Source organism: Hippopotamus amphibius, chromosome 13 (genome assembly GCF_030028045.1).
Source record: "Hippopotamus amphibius kiboko isolate mHipAmp2 chromosome 13, mHipAmp2.hap2, whole genome shotgun sequence".
NCBI classification, from domain to species: Eukaryota; Metazoa; Chordata; class Mammalia; order Artiodactyla; family Hippopotamidae; genus Hippopotamus; species Hippopotamus amphibius.
This window is the reverse complement of record NC_080198.1, coordinates 103511808-103533706: the sequence shown is the minus strand read 5'-3', so window position 1 is coordinate 103533706 and position 21899 is coordinate 103511808. Positions and strand designations below refer to the sequence as shown.

Sequence of the window (21899 nt, the reverse complement as noted above, 5' to 3'; positions counted from 1 at the left end):
CATGGCTGGAGCCCAGGGAGCGGCGGGGGCTCGGGCAGGTGGTGACACAGGGTGCTGAGAGCTCAGCCTGGGACACGTTGAAAGCACACCCGCGGGGCACGCTGGCTCCACAGAGACTGTTCACCGAGCAGGTGCTGAATCTTCACGTTTGTGATGTAGCCACAGAGCACAGAGACTAGAGAACAGGTGTCTTTGTGCAGCTCCCTGTTCTCAGTTAAAGTCATACTTTTGACATCCTGGAGGGGCGTCATGTACCTCTTCCTACAGTTGGCGTGTGATGCGGTGCCGCCGTAGGACCTGCAGTGTGTCCCGTGTTGTGTGCAGAGCGCGTGCCTTGGGCACGGATGTCACTGTTTTCTCTCTGATGTTCTGATTATCCCAACCCTCACAGGCTCCCCGGGCACATCCTCCACACGCTGCTTGTCCCCGGGGTCTGCGGATCTGGTGTTTCCTGTCCGTCTCCAGCTCCGGGGCGGGTGCACCTTTTTCATATGTATTTGTTTAGTTTTGGTATCAAGGTAATAAGTCTCAGAGCTGGGGATAGTCTCTCTCTTCCCATTTTTATTCTCTAGGAAAGTTTGTATAAGATTAAGAGCATCAGTTTTATTGAATGTTTTGGTTAAACTTCCTATATAAAGCCATCAGATCTTGGTTAATTTTTTTGCAAGGGGGTAGGAACATTTTTAACTATCAATACAAATTAAATTTCCTTAATGATTTTAATCCTACTCAAGTCTTCTTTCTTTCTTTCTTTTTTTTTTTTTTGGCACACGGGCTTAGTTGCTCCACGGCATGTGGGATCTTCCTGGAGCAGGGACCAAACCCGTGTCCTCTGCATTGGCAGGCGGATTCTCAACCACTGCGCCACCTAGGAAGCCCTTCTTTCTTTTTTTAAATTAAGTAATTTATTTATTTGTTGGCTGCATTGGGTCTTTGTTGCTGCGCGAGGGCTTTCTCTAGTTGCGGTGAGTGAGGGCTACTCTTTGTTGCGGAGCACGGGCTTTAGGCCTGCAGGCTGTTTCTTTTCCAGTTCATTCGATCAGTTGTATTTTTTCTAGGGAACTGTCTACTTGGACTTGGGTCTTCAGTGTTTTCGGCATAAAACGGTTCACGGAATTCTTCTGTTTGTCTTCAGGCCTTGACGCCTGTGCAGCTATTTCTCCATGTCTCTTCCTCATGTCACAGTTGTGTCCGCCGCTCTCTAGGTTGTTCCTGCCAGAGGTTGAACCATGTTCGTTTCTGTTAATCATTCCTTCCTGCTGCTCCTTCTGTGTGGCCTCTTGTTCCTTCTTTAATTTCCACTCTACTGTTTGGTTCTAAATATTTTTAAATGTTCATTATGATTCTTTTTTGACCCATTAGTTATTCTTTAAAGTATGCACTGAAAATTTTGAACATCAAATCTTATTAAAAAGCTGTAGTAATCCAGACATTGTGTTACAGGCGTTAAGGTAGACTTTAAATCAGTGGAACCAATTCTGCAGTCTAAAAATCAGCCCTTAGATTTTGGGTTGCTTGCTTTCCAACACAGGTGTCACTGGGGAAAGGATAGTGTCTTCATCAAATGGTGCTGGGACAGTTGGACACCCACATGCAGAAAGGTTCATTTATGCCTCAGTGCATACCACATATGAAAGTTAACTCAAAATATAAGAGCTAAAACTTGATAACTTTTATAGGGAAACATGAGAGAAATTATTTGGACCTTGGGTTAGGCCTGTAGTTCTCAGATCCAAAACCAAGAACACAACTCAGGAAAGAAAATCGATGAATTGACGTCATCAAATTAAGAACTGCTGCTCTTGGGACTTCTCTGGCGGGCTAGTGGTAAGACTCTGAGCTTCCACTGCAGGGGGCCCAGGTTCGATCCCTGCTTAGGAAACTAAGATCTCACATTCTGTGCAGTGCGGTCAAAAAATTTAAAAAAATTAAAAGTTTTAAAAAAAGCAACACTTTGGGGAAAAAAAAAAAACTGCTGCTCCTTGGGAATTCCTTGGTGGTCCAGTGGTTAGGACTCCATGCTCTCACTGCCAAGGGCCTGGGTTCAACTCCTGGTCGGGGGACTAAGATCCCACAAAACATGCAGTGTGGCCAAAAAAATAAGAATTGCTGCTCTTTAAAAGACACTATTAAGAAAATTTTAAAACACCACAGACTGGGAGAAAATATTGGTAAATCACATTTCTGAAAAGGACTTGTATCTGGAATATGTAACTCTTATAAGTCAATGAGAAGATAAACAATCCAGTTAAGAAATTGGCAAGGGACTTACTTCCCTGGTGGTACAGTGGTTAAGAATCTGCCTGCCAGTGCAGGGGACACGGGTTTGAACCCTGGGCTGGGAAGATCCCACATGCCACAGAACAACTAAGCCCACGTGCCACAACTACTAATCCTGCACCCTAGAGCCCGCGAGCCACAAATATTGAGCCCACGTGCCGCAACTACTGAAGCCCGCATGCCTAGAGCCTGTGCTCTACAACAAGAGAAGCCACCGCGCTGAGAAGCCTGCGCATGGCAGCAAAGAGTAGCCCCGGCTCGCCGCAACTAGAGAAAGCCCTTGTGCACCGCAACAAAGACCAAATGCAGCCCCCCAAAAAAGAAATTGGCAAAAGATTTCAGTAGACATTTCACCAAAGAAGAATTACAGGTGGTTAATAGCCACATGAAAAGATGTTCAGCATCATTAGTCATTAGGCAAATTCCAATTAAAACCATAGTGAAGCAGCACTTCACACCCCTAGGCTGACTGTAATCACAGAGCGCACCGCCAGCAGGTATTGGCGAGGATGCGGGGCAAGGGGCCTGGTCAGCAGTGCAGGGAACCACCATGCACCTGCATCTCACGCCGCTTTACCGTGTGAAGGAAGTCAGACTGCGTGTCGTATGATCCCATCTATAGACCGTCCGGAGGAGGCTGGTCCACAGACACAGGCCAAGGGGTGGCTGCCTGGGGCGGGGCAGGGTGGACCACCAAGGCTGCTAGAGTCTTTATGAGCTGATGGGACCGACCTCAGACTGGATGGTGGTAGTGGTTGCAACAGCTCTCTCAATTTACTAAAAATTACTGAATTGTATATTTAAAACCGATACGTGTAAGTTGTACTGCAATGAAGGGGTTAAAAGGTTACAAACATGCTTTATCTTAGTGTATTTAAGTAGGTAATAGATTCATACAGTCCAAAGGTTAACATCGTGTGAAACTGTTAAACACGTCACTGTCCTGAGCCCCCCCGGGTAGGTCGCACTTCGTGGTCACTCGTGTGTTTACACAGACTGTGTTTACACCCTCTCCTCCTTGCCCGTTGTTGGGCAGACTGCCCTCTTTATCCGGTCAGCACCTCTGATGGGCACAACGGCCTGTCCAGCTGGGGCTGCAGGAGGGTGGCCGGCACCCCCCTTCCCGTGCACACGTGGCCCCCCGTGCTGGGTCTAGTGTTGTGTGTGCGGTGGGGTCCTGCTTGGGTTTTGTGGTCAGAGAAGCAGCCTGCGTGCTCCCGGTTGCTTTGGGCCTGGACACAGATGCCCAGCCTGCCCGTGTGCCTGGGGCTGGCGCACGACGGGAGCTCTGTGTTGGGGGCTTTGCCATTTCTCCTCATTCTGTCAACTGAAGTTTGTTACTAGGTGCGTTCAGTTTTAGAAACGTTTCCCATCCTTAGGGAGTTTTTTCTTATTACGCTTGCTTTCTTAAAATCTGCTTTATGTAATATTAATACAGCTCTGTCCACTTTCTTTCTGGCTGATATTTGCCTGCCTGGTATTTCAGGGGTTTTTTTAACATCTTTCTTAAATGTGACACATTTTTACAGCAGAGAACTGGGTTTTTAAAAAAAAAAATCAAATCAGAAAATTTATTTCCTCGACAAGTTATTTTAGATTTACCATGGTGGCTGGTAAAGTTGGGTTTATTTCTGCTTCAGTTTGTGCTTTCCACTTATATTTTTTATGCCCCCTCCCTTGAGTCCCTTCTATTGAATTAGTAAATTTTATTTAATCTCTTTTTGGCCTCTGATTGGTAGGTTACATGTCCTATTTTTATTATTTTAATGCTAATGAAACTCTAAAATAAATGCATTTTTTAAAAGCCCAAAATTAATTTGAGTTTCTTGCTGTCTCGCCTAAACAACACCAAGCTTGCCCGCTGCCTGGGCTCCCCTAAACCCAGCTGGTCCGGCCGCTTCAGGCTCTTTCTTCCTCAGCGGCATCTTCTCCTACTTCTGTTCTGTGTTCATTTGCAGATGGCTGTATTCATTTCTACTCTGTGTGATAAGTTAGCTCTTCCTTCCTGTCGGCGCTGCCTTGGGAGGGTCCCGGGCTCAGTGGCCTGAGTGCCAACCCAGCTCTGTGGCTGCCCTGGGCCTCAGCCCGCTGTGTTCTGAGGGGTCGTCATGTCGTCTGGGTGCAGGTTTCCTTTTACTTCCTTTGTTTTGGGTTCTTTTGCTTCCTAAATTTAAGGACTTCCATCTTTCATCATTTGGGGGGATCTCTGGTCATTATTTCTTAAATGTTGCCTCTCCCTTATTCTCTCTTCTTCCCTCTGGAACTCTTGTGATGTGTTTGTTAGACTCGGGTCTGTCTTCATGTCTCTTACCTTTCCTTTGTTTTTTTATTTTAATTGATATCTTTGTCTCTATACTTCTTTCGGGTAATTTGCTCAAGTTGATCTTTCAGAAAATTGATCTGCCTTCAGCTGAAACTAATCTGTGGTTTGCGATTGAGTTTTTAATTTAAGTGAATGTTTTTTATTTTTAGACGTTATATTTGGTTATCTTTTATACCTGCCTGTTCTTTATTCATAGGGTGTTATGTTTTTAATTCCTTCTTTTATACCTCTAGTAATTTTGGACATAGATATTTCAGTTAATGCCTTTGTTAATTCTTTTGTCTGAATTTTTAGGGTCTGGTTGTGCCAATTTTTGTGGCTGTTGGTAGAGAACTCCTTGCCCATGAGTGAGGTGAGGTGCGTTGTCTCGGGTGAGACTTTCTTAACTGCAGCCGGGCTGCCCCTCCGCTGCACCCACCAGGCGCCACCTGACCCTAGGGGTCACTTTTACTTGTGTGTTGTCTTCCAGTCCTTGTCACACGCCAAGCACTCTGATCCCACGGAACTCTTAACCTTCCAGAAGGTGACCGTGGACGTCCGCCTCAGTGCCTCTGCTCAGAGCGCTCTGTCCTCTAGTGAGTTTGCTGTCTTCCTCAAGGCCGAGCGTGATGTGCCTCCTTGGTAAACCTTCCTTGTGGCGGGGTCTGTGGTGCCGGCGTGTGTGTGGCGTGTCTTTCCTTGTCGTGCCCACAGAGCACTTCGCATGGCCTGTGGGGTGACGCGTGTGTCCCCCACCGGCCAGACGCTCATGGAGCAGGTTCCTGTCTCTGTTGGTGTAGCCCTGAGGCCAGCCACACTGCCACAATACGGAAGTGATTCTCGGGTTTACGTTAGAGTACTGGGGCAATGAGACACAACGAATAGGGTTAGACGTTTCACAAGACGGCAAGTAATAAACAGACTTTAAGATAGGGTATGTATAATGATTAAAGTAAAGTTCTTTCACTGTGGTGTTTCGGTCCAAACAGATGTCTGATTGGAAAGGCAGCAGCCCTCTTAGGTCTCAGGGAATCGGTAGGTCGCTAAGAGAGCCTGCAGCACGTAGCCCAGCAGGACCCCCCTTGATGAGCCTGCCCGGCTGTGTCCTTTCTCTTGAAGGTGAGCATCTGTCTCGAATGCAACAGCAGCAAACTGCGGGGCTTGAAACGGAAATGGATCCGCTGCTCAGCCCAGGCCACAGTCCTGCACCTGAAGAAGTTCATTGCCAAAAAACTCAACCTCTCGTCTTTCAACGAGGTAAACAGAAACTATGAGTCACTTCTTAATTTGTACACGTGATACCTCTGAAGTTCTTTGGGTTTGTTTGCTCTTTTCAATTTTGTTTGGAGATTTTCAATCGGAAAAAAATCTGAATTTGTTTTGCCTACCCCCAGGTAGTGAGGTGGTAAATAGCGGTGAAGACGGTGGCGTCCCAGAGCCCATGAACACGGGAAGCCACTGCTCAGAGAAGAGGAAATGCTGAGGGGTGGCAATGAGATATGTTAAATATTTTCACTACAAAGAGAAGTTCTGTTATTTAATTTCACAAACAGATGATGGATGGGTGGATGAGGATGGATAGGACGGGTAGCTGGATAGAGAAGATACGTCCAAGTTCTGATAAATGCTGAGAGTAGAGGAAGACCTGTGCCCTCGTGGTGCAGCGCAGGGCGGTGCCCGGAGGGGCGAGCAGGCACAGTAGCTGAGGGGCTGCTGGGGAGCCGTCCCGAGGGCACTGCCTTCTGCTCTGACGCAGACTGTCAGTGGGAGCCGGCTGTGCGCAAGCAGGTGTCAAGAGCAGGCACCGGGGGGCCGTGCGCCAGGGCTCGTGGTGGGAGCAGCCCTCAGGCTGCGAGGAGAGTGCGTTGTTGGGGTTCAGAAATGGAAGCAGGAGAGGCCAGCTGAGGGGAGTCTGTGGCAGAGGTCCCAGGAGAGACAGACCAGGGTGGTGCAGTGAGGATGGAGGGAAGAGGCCGACGTCTGAGATGTGTTTTAGAGGACAGTGGGTTGAACGTGGCCCCCCCAAAGAGATATGTCCACACCCCAACCCCCACAACCTGTGAACATGGTCTTTTTTTGGAAAAAGGATCTTTTCAGATGTAACGAAGCTAAGAATCTGGAGATGAGATAATCCTGAATTATCTGGGTTGACCCTAAATCCAATGCCATGTGCCCTTACAAAAGTGAGGCAGAGGGAAATTGGAGACACACACAGAAGAGAAGATGGTGTGAGGACAGAGACAAGAGATTGGGGTGATGCAGCCACAAGCCAAAGGACACCCAGAGCCCCCAGAAGCTGGAAGGGCACGAAAGATCCTCCCTTGGAGCCTCCAGACGGAGCACAGCTCGACCAGCACATTGATTTGAACTTCTGGCCTCCACCTATGTGAGAAAGTAAATACCTGTTGTTGGGACTTCCTAGGTGGCACAGTGGATAAGAATCCTCCTGCCAGTGCAGGGGACATGGGTTTGATCCCTGCCCCAGGAAGGGACCACATGCCACGGAGCAGCTAAGCACGTGTGCCACAACTATTGAGCCTGCGCTCTAGAGCTTGTGAGCCACAACTGTTGAGCCCATGCGCCGCAACTACTGAAGCCCACTTGCCTAGAGCCCGTGCTCCGCAACAAGAGAGGCCACCACAATGAGAAGCCCGCGCACCACAATGAAGAGTAGCCCCGCTTGCCGCAACTAGAGAAAGCTCGTGTGCAGCAACGAAGACCTAACACAGCCAATAAAGTAAATAAATAAATAAATAAATAAATAAATAAAATTATTAAAAGAAAAAAAAGAATCCGCCTGCCAATGCAGGAGACACAAGTTCGAGCCCTGGTCCGGGAAGATCCCTCATGCCCCGGAGCTACTAAGCCTGTGCACCACAACTACTGAGACTGTGCTCTAGGGCCCACGAGCCACAACTATTGAGCCCATGTGCCACAACTACTGAAGACCGTGTGCCTAGAGCCCATGCTCCGCAACAGGAGAACCCACTGCACTGAGAAACCCACGCACCACAACAAAGAGTAGCCCCCATTCACTGCAACTAGAGAAAGCCTGCGTGTAGCAGCGAAGACCCAACACAGCCAACAACAACAACAACAACAAAAGTAAATACTTCCTGTTTTAAGCCACCAGGTTTGTGGTACATTGTCATACCTGCCACGGGAAACCAAAACAGATTTTGGTACCAGGAAGTGGAGTGCTGCTGGAACAAATACCTAAAAAATGTGGCGGTACTTCTGGAGTTGGATAAGAGGTACAGCTTGGAAGAATTCTGAGACACATAATTTTTAAAAACCCTAATTGCCTTAAAGAGACTGTTGATATGAGTGTGGTCATTAAAGATGATTCTGGTGATAGCCCAGAAGGCAGCGAGGAGCATGGTGGAGAAAGCATCTGCCACCTTTGAAGTACATGTTACACAAATAGTGTTGGTAGAAATAGGAACATTAAAGATGCTACAGACTAGAGTTCAGAAGAGAAAAAGGAGTACAGTATTGGAAAGGGAAGAAAGTGATTCTTGTTACACAGAGGCTGAAACCTGGCTGAGTTGTGTTCTACAGTGTGTGAAAAACAGAACTTGGAAACGATAAACTTGGATATTAGTGAGGACATTTCCAAGCAAAGTGTTGAAGATGTGGTCTAGTTTCTTCTTGCTGCCTATAATAAAATGTCAGAGGAGAGAGGTGAATTCAGGAAGGAACTGCTAACCAAACTAGCACTTGATGATTTGGAAAATTCACAGCCTATCCAGATTGGAAAAAGAAGGTAATAGTAGGAATTTGACTGTTAGAAAAACATGCTCTGGAGAGAAGGCCAAGTGTGCAGCTGTTCAGCCTTTTGCTGACAGGATTGGTTGTTTGACTCTTGGTGGCTCAGCCGTCCTGTGGGAGGAATAGGAGTTACCCAGGAAAGATCTGCAGGGGATCTTCATGTCAGTGGCCTGGATCTGTGACATACCTGGGAGATTCACAAAGTTTTTAAGAATGTGGTATCGGCAGAAACACCATCAGCTTGGACTTAAGGGGACAGAGACAGGAAGAAATGAGATAAGGCTATCAGACTTGCAGAATTCTACATGCAGGAAATAAATAGGCTGATAGAGCTGCTCAGCTGCCAAGGTGAGCCAACCCCAAGAAGAAGGAAGAATGACTCCAAGGCATAGCCTTGGGCCCAGAGGGTGAGGCCATCACAGGCCCAGAGAGCAGAACCTTGACCCACAGTGGTGTGTTCTCAGGTCTTGAAACCTCATGGAATTTTCACTGCCGGGTTTCAAACTTTATTGAGACCAGAGATCCCTTTATGCCTTCTACTATATCTCCCTTTGGACTAGGAATATCTATCCTGTCCCACCTTTTATTTTGGAAGCAGATAGTGTGTCTTCTAGTTTCACAGATCCACAGCTGGAGAGAAATTTTGGCCCAGGATGCATTATACCTAGAGTCTCACCCATCCCTGATTCCTGTGATCTAGGAGAGAAGATCTGGGACTCTGAGCTGATGACGTGTAGGTGGCATTTGGGGATTTGGAGTTGATGCTGCAGTGGATTGAGTCTCTTGGAGGTGCTGGGATGGGGTGAATGTATTTTGTATGTGGGATGGATGTGGATTTTGTGGGAACAAAAGGCAGATTGCAGTAGGTTAAGTGGTGACCCTGCCAAAAGATATGTCTACTTCCTAACCCCAGAACATGTGAATATGACTTTATTTGAAAAAAGATTTTTGCAGACATGAAGAATCTTGGGATGAAGAGACCCACCTGTATTATCCAGGTGGGCCCTAAATCCAATAGCAAGTGCCCTTGTAAGAGAAGGGCAGACACAAGTTGCCTCAATAGACTTAAAAAGTAGATACTATATGAAGTATCTTCTCGGAGCACAGTGGCATGAAGTTAGAAATCAATAGCCAAAGGAAAACTGGAAAATTCACAAAATTGTGGAAATTAAAACACAGTTTTAAAGAACCAGTGGATCAAAGAAGAAATCAAAGAGAAATTAGAAAATACTTAGAGAAAAATGAAAATAAAAACACAGCTTACCCAAACTAACGGGACACAGTGAAGGCAGTGCTAAGTGGGAGATTTATAGCTATAAACACGTTAAAAACAAGGAAGATCTCAAACCAACAACCTAGATTTACAGCTTTAGGAGCTAGAAAAAGAGGAATAAGCTAAACCCAAAGCTAGCAGAAGGAAGAGAATAATACACATTAGAGCAGAAATAAAATAGAGGATAGAAGAACAATAGAGAAAATCAGTGGTTCTTCAAAAAGGTCAATAATGTTGACAAACTTTTAGCTAGATGGGCTAAGAAAGAAAGAAGACACAAATTTTATGTAATCTGAAATGGAAGTAGGGACATCACTACTGATTCTTCAGAAACAGATTATGAGAGAGCACTGTGAACAATTGTGGGCCAGCAGATCGGGTAACCTATATGAAACGGACAAATACATAGAAACACAAAGCCTATCAAGACTAAATCACAAAGAAATAGGAAATCTGAATAGACCTATAACTAACAAGGAGATTGAATCACTAATCAAAAATCTCCCAACAAAGAAAAACCCCGGACCTGATGGCTTCACTGAATTCTACCAAACATTTAAAGGGTTAATAGCCATCCTTCTCAAACTTCTTCAGAAGATCAAAGAGGAGGGAATGCCTCCTCACTCATTTCATAAGGCCAGCATAACCCCAACAGCAAGGCCAGACAAAGACTACAAGACAAGAAGACCGTAGACCAATATCCCTGTGAACGTGGATGCAAAAATCCTCAACACAGTGCTAGCAAACAGAATTCAGTGTATTCACCATGCCCACGTGGGACTTATTTCTGGGATGCAAGGATAGTTCAACGTGAAAATTGATTAATGTAATATGCACATCAACAGAGGGAAGAAAAAAACCACTCATCAGTCATCTCAACTGACGCAGAAAAGGCATTTGACAAAATTCAATACCCTTTCATGATAAACACACTGAACAAACTAGAAATAGTAGCCATGTATGAAAGTAAAATAAAGTCCATACATGGAAAACCCATTATGAAGATCATACTCAGTGAAGTTTTTTCTCTAAGATCAGGAACAAGGTAAGGATGTCCATGTTTACCCTTTCTGTTCAACATAATACTGGGAGTCCTAGCCAGAAAAATTAGATAAGAAAAAGAAATAAAACACATCCAAATTGGAAAAGAAGAATTTAAAACATTATCTCTGTTTGCAGATGATATGATTTTATATGTAGAAAACCGTAAAAATTCCACCAAAAAGCTGTCAGAACTAATTAATTCAGCAATGTAGCAGAATATAAAGTCAGCAGAAAAATCAGATGCATTTCTGTACATGAGCAATGAACAATCTGAAAAGGAAATTGTTTATAAAACTAATGTCGTTTATAATAGCATCAAAAAGAATAAAATACTTAGGAATTAACCAAGAAGGTGAAAGACTTGTACAATGGAAAGTACAAAAACGACTAAAAGAAATTGAAGACATAAGCAAGTGGAAACACATCCCACATTCATGGACTGAAAGACTTAATGCTGCTGAAATGTCAGTATTACCCAAGTGGTCTACAGATTCAGTGCAATTCCTGTCAAAATCCCAAAGATGTTTCTTGCAGAAATAAAAAAATCCATTCTAAATTTTGTATGGGTTCTCAAGGGACCCAAGTAGCCAAAACAGTCTTAAAAAAGAACAACAAAACTGGAGGACTCAAAACTTACTATAAAGATACACTAATGAAAACAGGGTGGTGCTGACATAAAGACAGACTAATGGAGCAGAACAGAGAGTGCAAAACTAAACCCGCACATACATGGTCCACTGACTTGACAAGGGTGCGAAGACCCTCCAATAGGGAAAGGACAGCCTTTTCAACAAATGGTGCTGAGAAAACTGGATCTCCACATGCAAAAGAATGAAGTTTGACCCGTATCTAATACAATATACAAAAATTAAATCAAGGGACTTCCCTGGTGGTTCAGTGGTTAAGACTCCATGCTACCAATGCAGGGGGCCCAGGTCCAATCCCTGGTCAGGGAACTAGATCCTGCATGCTGCAACTAAGAGCCCACATGCCCCGCCCCCCCCCCCCAATAAAAAGAGCCCACATGCCTCAACTAAAGATACTGCACACCGCAACTAAAGATCCCGTGGGCCACAAATAAGACCCAGCACAGCCAAATAAGTAAATAAATATTTTTTAACTAACTTAAAGTGTATCAGGGATATAAATGTAAAACCTAAAACAATAAAACTCTTAAAACATCTGACAAAAACTTAATGACATTGGATTTGGCAGTGGTAGAATGATAGAATGGCAATGATAGAACACCTAAGACACAGGCAACAAAAGAAAAAATAGGCAGTTTGGACTCCCTTGAAAGTAAAAAAAAAATTGCACAGAATGGAGGAAAGCATTTGCAAGTCATAAATCTGACAATGAATTACTGTCCAGAATATATAGACAATTCCTAAAATTCAACACAAAAAAACTCGAGTAGACATTGCTCCAAAGAAGACATACAAATGGCCAATAAGCACGTGAGAACATGCTCAGCATCCCTAATCACAGGGGAAATGCAAAGCAGAGCCGCAGTGAGACCCACCACATACCCAACAGGATGAGGACTGTAAAACACAAGTCAGCGAGCGCTGGTGAGGATGTGGAGAAGTCGGAGCCCTCGCGCAGCTGCTCCGGAAAACAGTACGGAGGTTTCTCAAAAATCACAGAAGTACCATGAAATCCAGCAATTCCACTTCTGGGTAATACCCAGAAGAATTGCAGACAGGATCGCGAGGAGATGTTTGTACCCCGTGTCCGTAGCAGCCTTACTGACAGCAGGCAAGAGGTGGAAGCAGCCCGAGGGTCCGTCAGTGGGTGATGGACAAGCAGACTGTGGTCCGTCCACACACTGGGGTGTTCAGCCTGCAGCAGGGAGGAAGTCTGACACCTGCTGTAGTGTGGATGGACCGTGAGAACACTGTGCTAAATGAAATAAGCTGGTCACAGAAGGACAAATACTGTCTGATTCCACTTATACGCGGTGCCTAGAGTCATCAGAATCATGAAGACAGGAGGTAGAACTGGGGTTTCCAGGGGTTGGGGGCCGGGGGATGGGATGTTACTGACTCATGGGGACAGAGTTACAGTTTTACAAGATGAAGAGTGTGTGGGTGGACATGGTGACAGTTGCACATTATGAGTGTATTTAATACCACTGAGCTGTGCACTTAAAAATGGTTAAGATGGTAAATTTTTTGTGTATTTTGCTGCAACTTTTTTAACAGTGAGAAGGAATGAACTACTGATACAAAGAAAGGAATAGAGAGAGTTTTGAGGCATAGAGTGGAAGGGCCACCTGAGGATGGAAGCAGAGGTTGGAGGGATGTGGCCACAAGTCAGGGAACCCTGGAGCCTCCAGAGGACATGAACCTGTGGGCTCCCAGGCAGAAGTCTCAGGACTGCGTCTCTGGAATTAAACGTCCTGTCCCGCAGTTGTGGTGTTTCCATGGTAGCCACAGGAGACAGAGATTTAGGACCCTTCTTCCCCTAACCTGAGGGAGACGTTTAAAAGACCATCTGGGTGGGGCTTCCCTGGTGGTGCAGTGGTTAGGAATCTGCCTGTCAATGCAGGGGACACGGGTTTGAGCCCTGGGCTGGGAAGATCCCACATGCCGCAGAGCAACCAAGCCCGTGTGCCACAACTACTGAGCCTGCGCTCTAGAGCCCGTGAGCCACAACTACCGAGCCCATGTGCCGCAACTACTGAAGCCCACACACCTAGAGCCCTTGCTCCACAAGTGAAGCCACTGCAATGAGAAGCCTGCGCACCACAACGAAGAGTAGCCCCTGCTCGCCACAACTAGAGAAAGCCTGCGCACAGCAATGAAGACGCAATGCAGCCAAAAAAAATAAAAATAAAAAATAATGATTTTTAAAAATGAAATAATTAAAATAAAATAAAAGACCATCTGGGGATTCCCTGGCGGTCCAGTGGTTACGACTCAGCACTTTCACTGAGGTGACCCAGGTTCAGCCCCCGGTCAGGGAACTAAGATCCCACAAGCCACACAGCGCTGCCTAAAAACTGAAAGACCATCTGGGTCAACATCATTTGTCATCCGAGAAATGCACATTAAAACAGCACCAAGATCCCACTGCACACCTGTCAGAATGGCCAGAATCCACAACACTGACACCACCACACGCCGGCAAGGATGTGGTGCAACAGGAACCCTCAGCACTACTGGTGGGAACGCAGGATGGTGCAGCCACATTGGGAGACAGTTTGGGGGTTTCTCGCAAAACTAAACACACTCTCACTGTACGATTCAGCAGTCAGGCCCCTTGGTACTTATCCAAGGAAGCTGAAAACTTCATGTCCACACAAAAGCCTGCACATGGAGGTTCACAGCAGCTTCATCCACAGTTGCCAAAACTTGGCAACAGCCAAGGTGTCCTTCAGAAAGTGATGGTTAAATGAACGGGTCCATCTGGACCGTGGATATGGCTGAGCACCAGGAAGAAAGCAGCTGTCAGGGCGTGAGGAGACTCGGAGGAACCTTCAGTGCAGGTGGCTGCAGGCTGCGAAGGCGCATGCCGTGCGATTCCACGCCTGTGACGTCTGGAACAGGCGAGACTGTGGAGACGGTGCAGGCGTCAGGGGTTGCCGAGGTTGAGGAGAGGGATCAACAGGCAGAACCGCGGACTTCCGGGCGGTGAACCTGCTCTGCGTGGTGCTGTCACGGGGACACGTGTCACTACACATCTGTCCAAACCCCCAGGAGGCACAGCACCGAGCGTGAACCCTCGTGTCAACTACAGGCTGTGGGTGGTGATGACGTGTCAGCGGAGGGTCCCTGCTCACGACACGTGTACCTTGTGGGGGGGTGTTGATGGTGGGGAGGCTGGCGAGGGGAGACGGAGGGGGATGGGAATCTCTGTACATCTGCTTGATGTCGCTGTGAACCCGAAACTGTTCTAAAAAGTCTTTTGAAACAAGAAAGGAGAAAACTGTCTGTGGAGGCCATTACTTCTTCCCACTGAGGTGAGAGGGACAAGCCTGGCCAAGAGTGGACTGATGTTAGGGGACAGGGTGCTCTTTGGCGAGAGCAGCCTGGGGGCTGCAGCCCCCCGACAGGGGTGCTGCCTTGTGTGCAGATGAAGGCTGCCCCTGCCGCCAGGTGGGTGCGGGTGGAGGGCCCCCCGGTGCTCTGGGCCCTCTAGGGTGGGGTGTGGAGGGGCCTACCGAGCGCTGCTTCCCACCTGTGCTGCCCCAGAAGCAGGGCGGGTAGCCCTTCACCAACCAGCGTGACTGCTGTGGGCAGAGGCCGCGTGTCCTGAGCGCTGAGCCCTTGGCCCCGCTGACTGAGGGCTTGTTCTCCCACCAGCTGGACATTTTATGCAACGAGGAGATCCTGGGCAAGGACCACACGCTGAAATTCGTCGTCGTCACGAGGTGGAGATTCAAGGTGAGACTCTGCCGCGATAGGTGCGCGTGGTGTTCAGAATCTGTTCGGAACAGCAGCTGCTTTTGTGGGCATGTTTGTATTTCTGGGCTCAGGGGCAGCCAGACCCGTCTCAGGGTGTCAGGGACACAGCCACTCTGAAGTCATCAGCCCCAGAGCTGTGTGGCCGGGAAGGCGCGGTCCCCAGGCCCCGCCTCTCCGCTGCGCCTCCTGATGGAGGTGACCTGTGTCCTGGGGAGGGAGTGGCCGCTGCCGTCAGAGGGCACCCCTTGAGTGGCAGCGCCTCTCTCTGGAGCACAAAACAGACGGGTGGGATCCCATCTGCAGGGGCTGCCCGGGAACGAGGGAGAGGCAGCCCGGCTGACAGCCCCAGCTTGCCCGAGGTCTGAGGGCAGGAGCAGGTGCGGAAGCCGGGCGCGGGGCTCACCCACGGCTGATGGGCGTGGGGACGTCACCACCCTGTCCCCCTCGGGGTCACTGGTGCCGGCCCCTCGCCCCCTTGTCTTGCAGAAGGCGCCGCTCCTGCTGCACTACAGACCCAAGATGGACCTGCTGTGAGCCGCAGCGCAGCACAGACTCAGCCCGCGAGCTCGCGGCAGGCGGGCCCACAGGCGCCAGGAGGCTGCCCTGGGCGCCGTGTGGACTAGGCCCCGAACAGAGTATTTATCCCTTTTGTATGAGAGAGAATCGCAATCGCTGAGACGCTCTGGCACAGGGTTCCCGATGTGACGCGCCTTGTGGCCGGAGCCACCTCTGCTCCAGCGCGGACCAGCAGGAGGACGTGGCGACGGCCTGCATCCCGACACGTGACCTTTGCTTGCTTTCCAGGTCTTGAAAATCTGTCACTTCCGTTCAGTTTATGAATTAGGTTTCACGAGAAGCCCCCAAAATATGTGTACGTTTATCGAATCCTTCCTAAGTTATTGAAAACATGTCTTTTCATGGTGAATGACGATATTTATGTTGTCTTTAGCTTCCTGAAGACTTAGAAGATATATAAAAATATAATTTAAAAGCATACCAAAAGAGGTTTCCGTGAGTATCGTGAGTTAACCACGGTATTTCCTTTTCCACGTTAGGGATCGAGACGCCGAGGCTGCCCTGACGCCCGGGGGCCTGCGGCCTGGGGTGGGTAGGGCTGCACCCCGACGCCGACGCGCTGTCCCGGCCGCCCAGCAGGGCGGGCCCGTCAGCGCCTGTTCGCAGAACTGATTCTTGTTCTCAGAAATCTCTTTTATTAACTAGGGCACAGGTTGTTCAGTGCTGTCGTTTAATTTCCAGCTTATTCTTTCCCATTTTCATTTCACTGAGGATGTTGATGGTGGTTGTGGGGGCACCTTTCCAAAACATCGCCCCGCCAAGGCAGGGCTGGTGCCCGGGGGCATGTCTCCTCAGATCCCCGGCCTGCAGACCCCTGTGCCGTCACCTTCAGAGGTGGGGGGTGCCCGCCCGGCCTGCCCCGCCGCTCCTGGTGGGGAAGCTGGAGCCACAGAGGGCGGGGTGCGTGGGGTCCTGTGCCTTTTCAGGGACAGTGACCTAAAATGCGGCTGAAGGCAGCACACCCTCTGTGAACCCTTTCTCTTCCCGAATGTTAGTATTTTTGTGGAATTAGAGAATACACTCTTTGCCAGCACCTCCACTTTTGTTCCTTTAAGATGGTAACTTGCGATGCGTAAAGATAGGGACAGAGAGAAGGGCCTCTCCTGGGCCGTGAGCCGGTCCCTGCACCGTGGCCGCCCCGTTCATGTCTGGTGACTTCTGCCTGGCCTTTGGGCTCCTCCCCCTCTGTCACCTCCTGCACCTCCGGGGCCCTGGGGTCCCCAGGCCACCTCGCTTGGTAGGTGGTCCTGACGGTGGCTTGAGAGGTGGGTTTTCCCTGAAGAACTTCACTTGGTGACTAGAATTGTTCTTAAACTTTGGAAGTGGTGGTCGGGCTCACTGACGTTCAGGTTTGTTTTCTCCTGCTTCCTGTTTGCTGTGCACAGACGTCAGAAGCAGCTCCTCAGTGACGAGAGAAACAGAGTAGCTCAGTCCCAGTGGCTTTAGCATAAGGCCTTTCAAAACCGTGAAACCAAGTTTTTCTTAGGAATCGGTCAAAATTCACCTCTTTATTTGAGCCCATTACTCCCAGGACGGTTTGAATTATTCAGTTACCTAAGCTTGCTATTCATCCAAATCATTTTTTTAGAGTTACTATTCAAGGGTATAATGAGTAGATGTGTATGAGTAACTATGACCTGTCTACCTCAGATACACATTTCTGCTGAAGCGTTCTGTAAGACCATGCGTTCTCAGTGCAGTTGAAGTGTAACATTAGAATTTAGGTATTTTCCTGTGTGGTGACAGTAAGGAAGGACTGAACAGTATGAGCGTCCAGATTCAAATAAAATGAATTCACAGGTCAGATGGAAATGAACCTGGCTGTATAATCTCATAGTATATGTTTGTAACTTTGCAGCTATCTGTGCGATCACTTGAATAGGCTATGGTGCTAAGTCGATGTATTTAATACACAGAGAGGTGCAGGCGAGTCGGAGCCGGTCACATCCCCGCGGGGCCCTGACCCCATGCTGACCCCGCGTTTGTAACCGTGTTACCTTGATGAAACCTCAGCCGCAGAAGTACCTATTTTTCTAAGGTGTCCTCGTGCAGACTGCCTTCACTGCAGGAGATCCCTGGTCTCGCTGTCAGAGGGAAACTTTCACTTTTCTCATGCGTCTGTTTAACATCAGAGGCAGGATTTTATCTTTTCCAGCATGAAAGCCAGGATCAGTTAGTGATTGGATCCTATTAAGTTTTTTTTTTTAACAGATGGAGTTGCTGTGAAGTAGTTTTCACGACTCTTTATGCTGGTAAAACAAACGCTGTCGGTGACCGAACGGCACCCTCGTCAGCAGCACAGGGTCTCCCTAGATACAGGTGTCATGAAAATAGAAGATGCAGATAGACTATATAATATTGAATTTAAGATTTGGGGGGTTAAAAGAAGAAAACTTAACTTTATAAAATTATTTATTCTATTTTAAGCCTTCTATCATATTTTCCCATCCAGTTGTTTGGTTTCAGTGGTCCAGCTTTATTTACAGGCATATAAAATGAAATTGTGAGGTGTTTTGCAAGCTTCTTCTTTTTCCTTTGAGTAGGTTTTAACGTGTGTGTCTTGTCTCACGTGGATGAGGAGCGGTTCGTGCTCCTGCGCAGGAGGCCACAGCGTGCGTTCAGAAGGCTGTGTCACCTTGTCCGCAGCAGCTGTTCTGCTGAGTGAGAGGTGTAGGCGGACTCTCAGAACACGTATGTTCAGTGCTTTGATTTTCCTTTTCCATTGCTGTTCTCATGAGAACACTTGCTGGGAGTGAGTGTGGGCCTGTGTGAGGGGCGTCGGCCATCGTGAGAGCGAGTGACTGGCCGGCAGCCGCGAGGTGACATGTGGCCTGCACTGGCCTCGCGCCACAGACCCCACGTGCTGGCGGCCAGGACGCACCCCTGTGTCGACCACAGCTGTGACGGTGCTACTTTCCTGGGCTCCTGAGCCCTGCAGGGCGTGCGGCCTAGATGCCTCTTTGTGGTATTCGAGGTCCTTAGAAATTCATTCTTGTTTTTTTTTCCTCAAAGCCCACAGGATGGATTTTAGTGATTTTGAAATGTGTCATTGGATTGAATGTTGTAGGAACGAGCCAGCTGATTTCCACTTTGTTTGTGAATATTTGATGTGCTCTCAAAACATTGAAAATATATGTTTAGTGCAGATAAATCACAAAAATTCAGTTTCTGTGTTTCCTTAGGAAATCATTTACACTCCAGGCCATCACGCTGACCTTAGCGTGATAAACCCATGTGTTTCTCTGCCTTGGTGTTTAAACAAACTCAGTAGGTTGGGATAAGTCAGTTAGAAAACGATTCAGACGACACCGAAATCATCACTGAGATTCTGTCCCTGCCTGGGGACTGCCTGGCTCCTCACCAGCTCATGGGGGTCTCCACGTCCGCCAGCGCATCTGAAGGGGGGCCTGGGGTTTGCGTGTCCCCTAGAACATGTGTAGCGTTAGCGTAAATGTCAATTCCAACAGCTTCACTGGGTGCAAGGAAACCATTTTTCCCGAGTGATGTAGCGTCGGGCGAGAGCCCTCGCCAACCCTGGCGTCCCGCGTGGAGATCGGGGGCTGTGGGGGGTTGTGGAGGTGACTCTGCAGACACATGTTTTTGACTGTTTAGTTTGGAAGTTTACATTTTTTATGCTTTGTGTTGGTGTGTAATTTTTTGTACTCTTGGTGGCTAGTTTTTTTATCTAAAATCTTTTTTGGAATATTGCTTAAATGTTTTGATTTTATGATAGTGAAGCTTGTATTCAGTGTTTTGCCAATTGATATTATATGCTTGTAATAAAAGCAAAAGGAAAACTACCTAGTTCTCTGAGGCTGGACATTTGTTGCCTAAGATGTTTGTAAGAGCGTAAGATAGATGCCGTGTTGGCGTGATACAGTGTGACGAAACGTGCCACTGGTCTTGGTGAGGGCACACGCCACACCAGGCCCTCCCCTCCCCACCCGGCTTGGACCCTCCCAGGTTAAGGCCTCTGCCCCAGGTGGCACTTGTGACTGTGACCTCGGAGGCAGAACCTCATGAAGCTGATCCCGTGTTGCCACCAGAGGTGACGGGGACTCTGGGGTCCCACTCATTTGTTTGCTTGGAAGGAGAGCTGTCTTTGGTTTGCAGCTGCGTGTGCCGGGGAAGGGTCAGGGTCAGGGTCAGGGTGACCCTGACCCTGACCCTGACCCTAGCCCAGGGAAACCATGGTAAAGAAAACCCCCGGTTCCTGTGGGCCAGCTGCACCCTCTCCGGGCCTTAGTCAGGCTCCAGCGCACAGGCCCCCGCAGCACACGTGCGCACACGTGTCTCGCGAGGAGGCCCTCCACCCCCTTGCTGCTCTGCCCAGGTCTCGGGGCCGAGTGATGCCCCCGACACGGAGGGCTCAGTCCGCCGCTTTGGAGGTCCGTCTCAGCTGGGAGCACCCCCCCACACACCAGAGTAATTTCAGTCTGGGCACTGGGCCCTGTCAGGCTGACGTATGAAATCGGCTCTCGAGGACAATTTAGGGGGAAAAGTACTATGCCCAAAACTTTTAATTTTTAAAGGTTAAGAAATTTACAGCAGTCTTGAAAATCTGAGGAAACTAGAATTGAGAGAGGGAGAGTGAGTTCACCAAAATGATGATCTCGTGGCTTTCAGATCAGTGAACTTTAAAGATAAATTTAGTCTTAAGAAACTAATTTTCCCTATTTTTACTTATTTTTGGTAAGTCGTTTACTCCACCTAATGAATGTCAAGACGCCGAACCCATACGTAAACGTCCGTGTTCACCGAGGTGCTGGGTGACTGTGGAGACGGCAGGAAGCAGCCTTCATGATCAGGTCCCCTTTGCTGGGCTCCATGTGGGCCCGAGCCAGGGCCGCAGACGCTGGAAAAAGGCCATCCGCCAGGCGCGCGTGGGCCCCCCAGCCCCTGAGCCAGGAGGAGGGGCTGCTAGGGACAGGACGGAGACTCCAAGACGTGACCCTGCGTCCCCTGCAGGCCGCAGGAAAGGAGCACACAGCTCGCACAGCGGGGGCCTCCGCGATGCCTGCTGCCAGGCTGAGGATACGTGTCTCCCTTTGACTTCTGGTTCTTACAGACAAACCCCCAGTGGGGCCGGCAGTCCTTGTGAGGTGGCTGGGGCCGGGGGGCCGGGGGGCCCTCTCCCAGTTATGCCGGAGCTCAGCTGTGCTCCTGTAAGGAACAGACTCCCGTAGGGCGCACCGGCCACCCCTCCATCCCGGCGGCAGGCGCACCCGGGGTGCCGGGGTGTTTTGTTTTGGGTTCACGTGGCAGGTGGCCCTGAGAGGCCTCCCCAGCACCGGAGGCCTGTCTGCCTCAACCACCAACAGGCCCACGGGTCCACAGGACTCGCGTCGCAGCCTGATGGTCTCTGGATTTTATTTGGACTTAAAAATGTAAATCATTTGACAGTGAATCCTGTGGGGTTTTTTTTTTGAATGTGTATTAGGTGCTATGATAACAAAGTTGCTTTTTTAGGAATGTTTTTAGTCAAAAATCTTTTGAGGCGGAAAGAGATCTGGCCTCTATAACAAATAGACCAAGTATGAAAATGCACCAACTAGGAACATATTCTTAGTGGGAAATGGTTTTTTCCATGAACGTTTCAGGAAGCACAAAGCAGGCATTCATTCCAGCTCAGTCCTGAGTCCCTTCTGGTGATTCTGCTGTTTACAGGATGTTGTCTGTAGGACCCCAGGGGGCTTGGGCAGGGAGGTCCTGGGCCCCCAGGGCTCTGGAGGGAGGGGAGTGGTCCTGGGCCCCCAGGGCTCTGGAGGGAGGGGAGTGGTCCTGGGCCCCCAGGGCTCTGGAGGGAGGGGAGTGGTTCTGGGACCCCCGGGGCTCTGGAGGGAGGGGAGTGGTCCTGGGACCCCCGGGGCTCTGGAGGGAGGGGGTGGTCCTGGGCCCCCAGGGCTCCTGAGCGTCAGGGGTCCCCGGGACCCACACTTCTCCTCCTGGTCCTGCGTGCTGCTGCAGCTGTGCAGGTGTTACAGGTTTACCTTCTCCTGCCCCTCGGCTGTCTCTGATCCCACACCCAGAGCAGCTGGAGGGGTCACTGCAGATAAGACGGCTGGAGCCGCGCAGAGCCCCATCTCCCAGGAACACGCCAACACAGGCTGAAAGAGTCCCCGATGGGGCCGCGGCCGGTCTGGTCTGCCTGCTCCCTCAACGCCCCGCTGGCCCCTGTGGGGTTGCGGTTTGGGGACTCTCTTAAGAGGGTGGAGTGGGGCCCTGGGGACCTGCCAGAATCGCA

The 21899-nt window shown here is 49.0% G+C and overlaps 1 protein-coding gene across 9 annotated transcripts in view; it reads left to right on the top strand.

Moving 5' to 3' along the window:
- Positions 1–19686, top strand: part of PCGF3 (polycomb group ring finger 3) — a 53525-nt gene extending 33839 nt beyond the window's left edge. For 7 of the 9 annotated variants that reach the window (XM_057705225.1, XM_057705226.1, XM_057705232.1 and 4 more), the window contains 3 exons: positions 5702–5839; positions 14978–15058; positions 15566–19686. In XM_057705225.1, the coding sequence (XP_057561208.1) occupies positions 5702–5839; positions 14978–15058; positions 15566–15613 (267 nt within the window). In that variant the 3' untranslated portion in view covers positions 15614–19686. Of the gene's footprint in view, positions 1–5701; positions 5840–5976; positions 6391–14977; positions 15059–15565 lie in introns of those variants that run through there. The other 2 variants (XM_057705228.1, XM_057705227.1) reach the window with 2 other exon arrangements.
- Positions 19687–21899: the final 2213 nt, after the last annotated feature.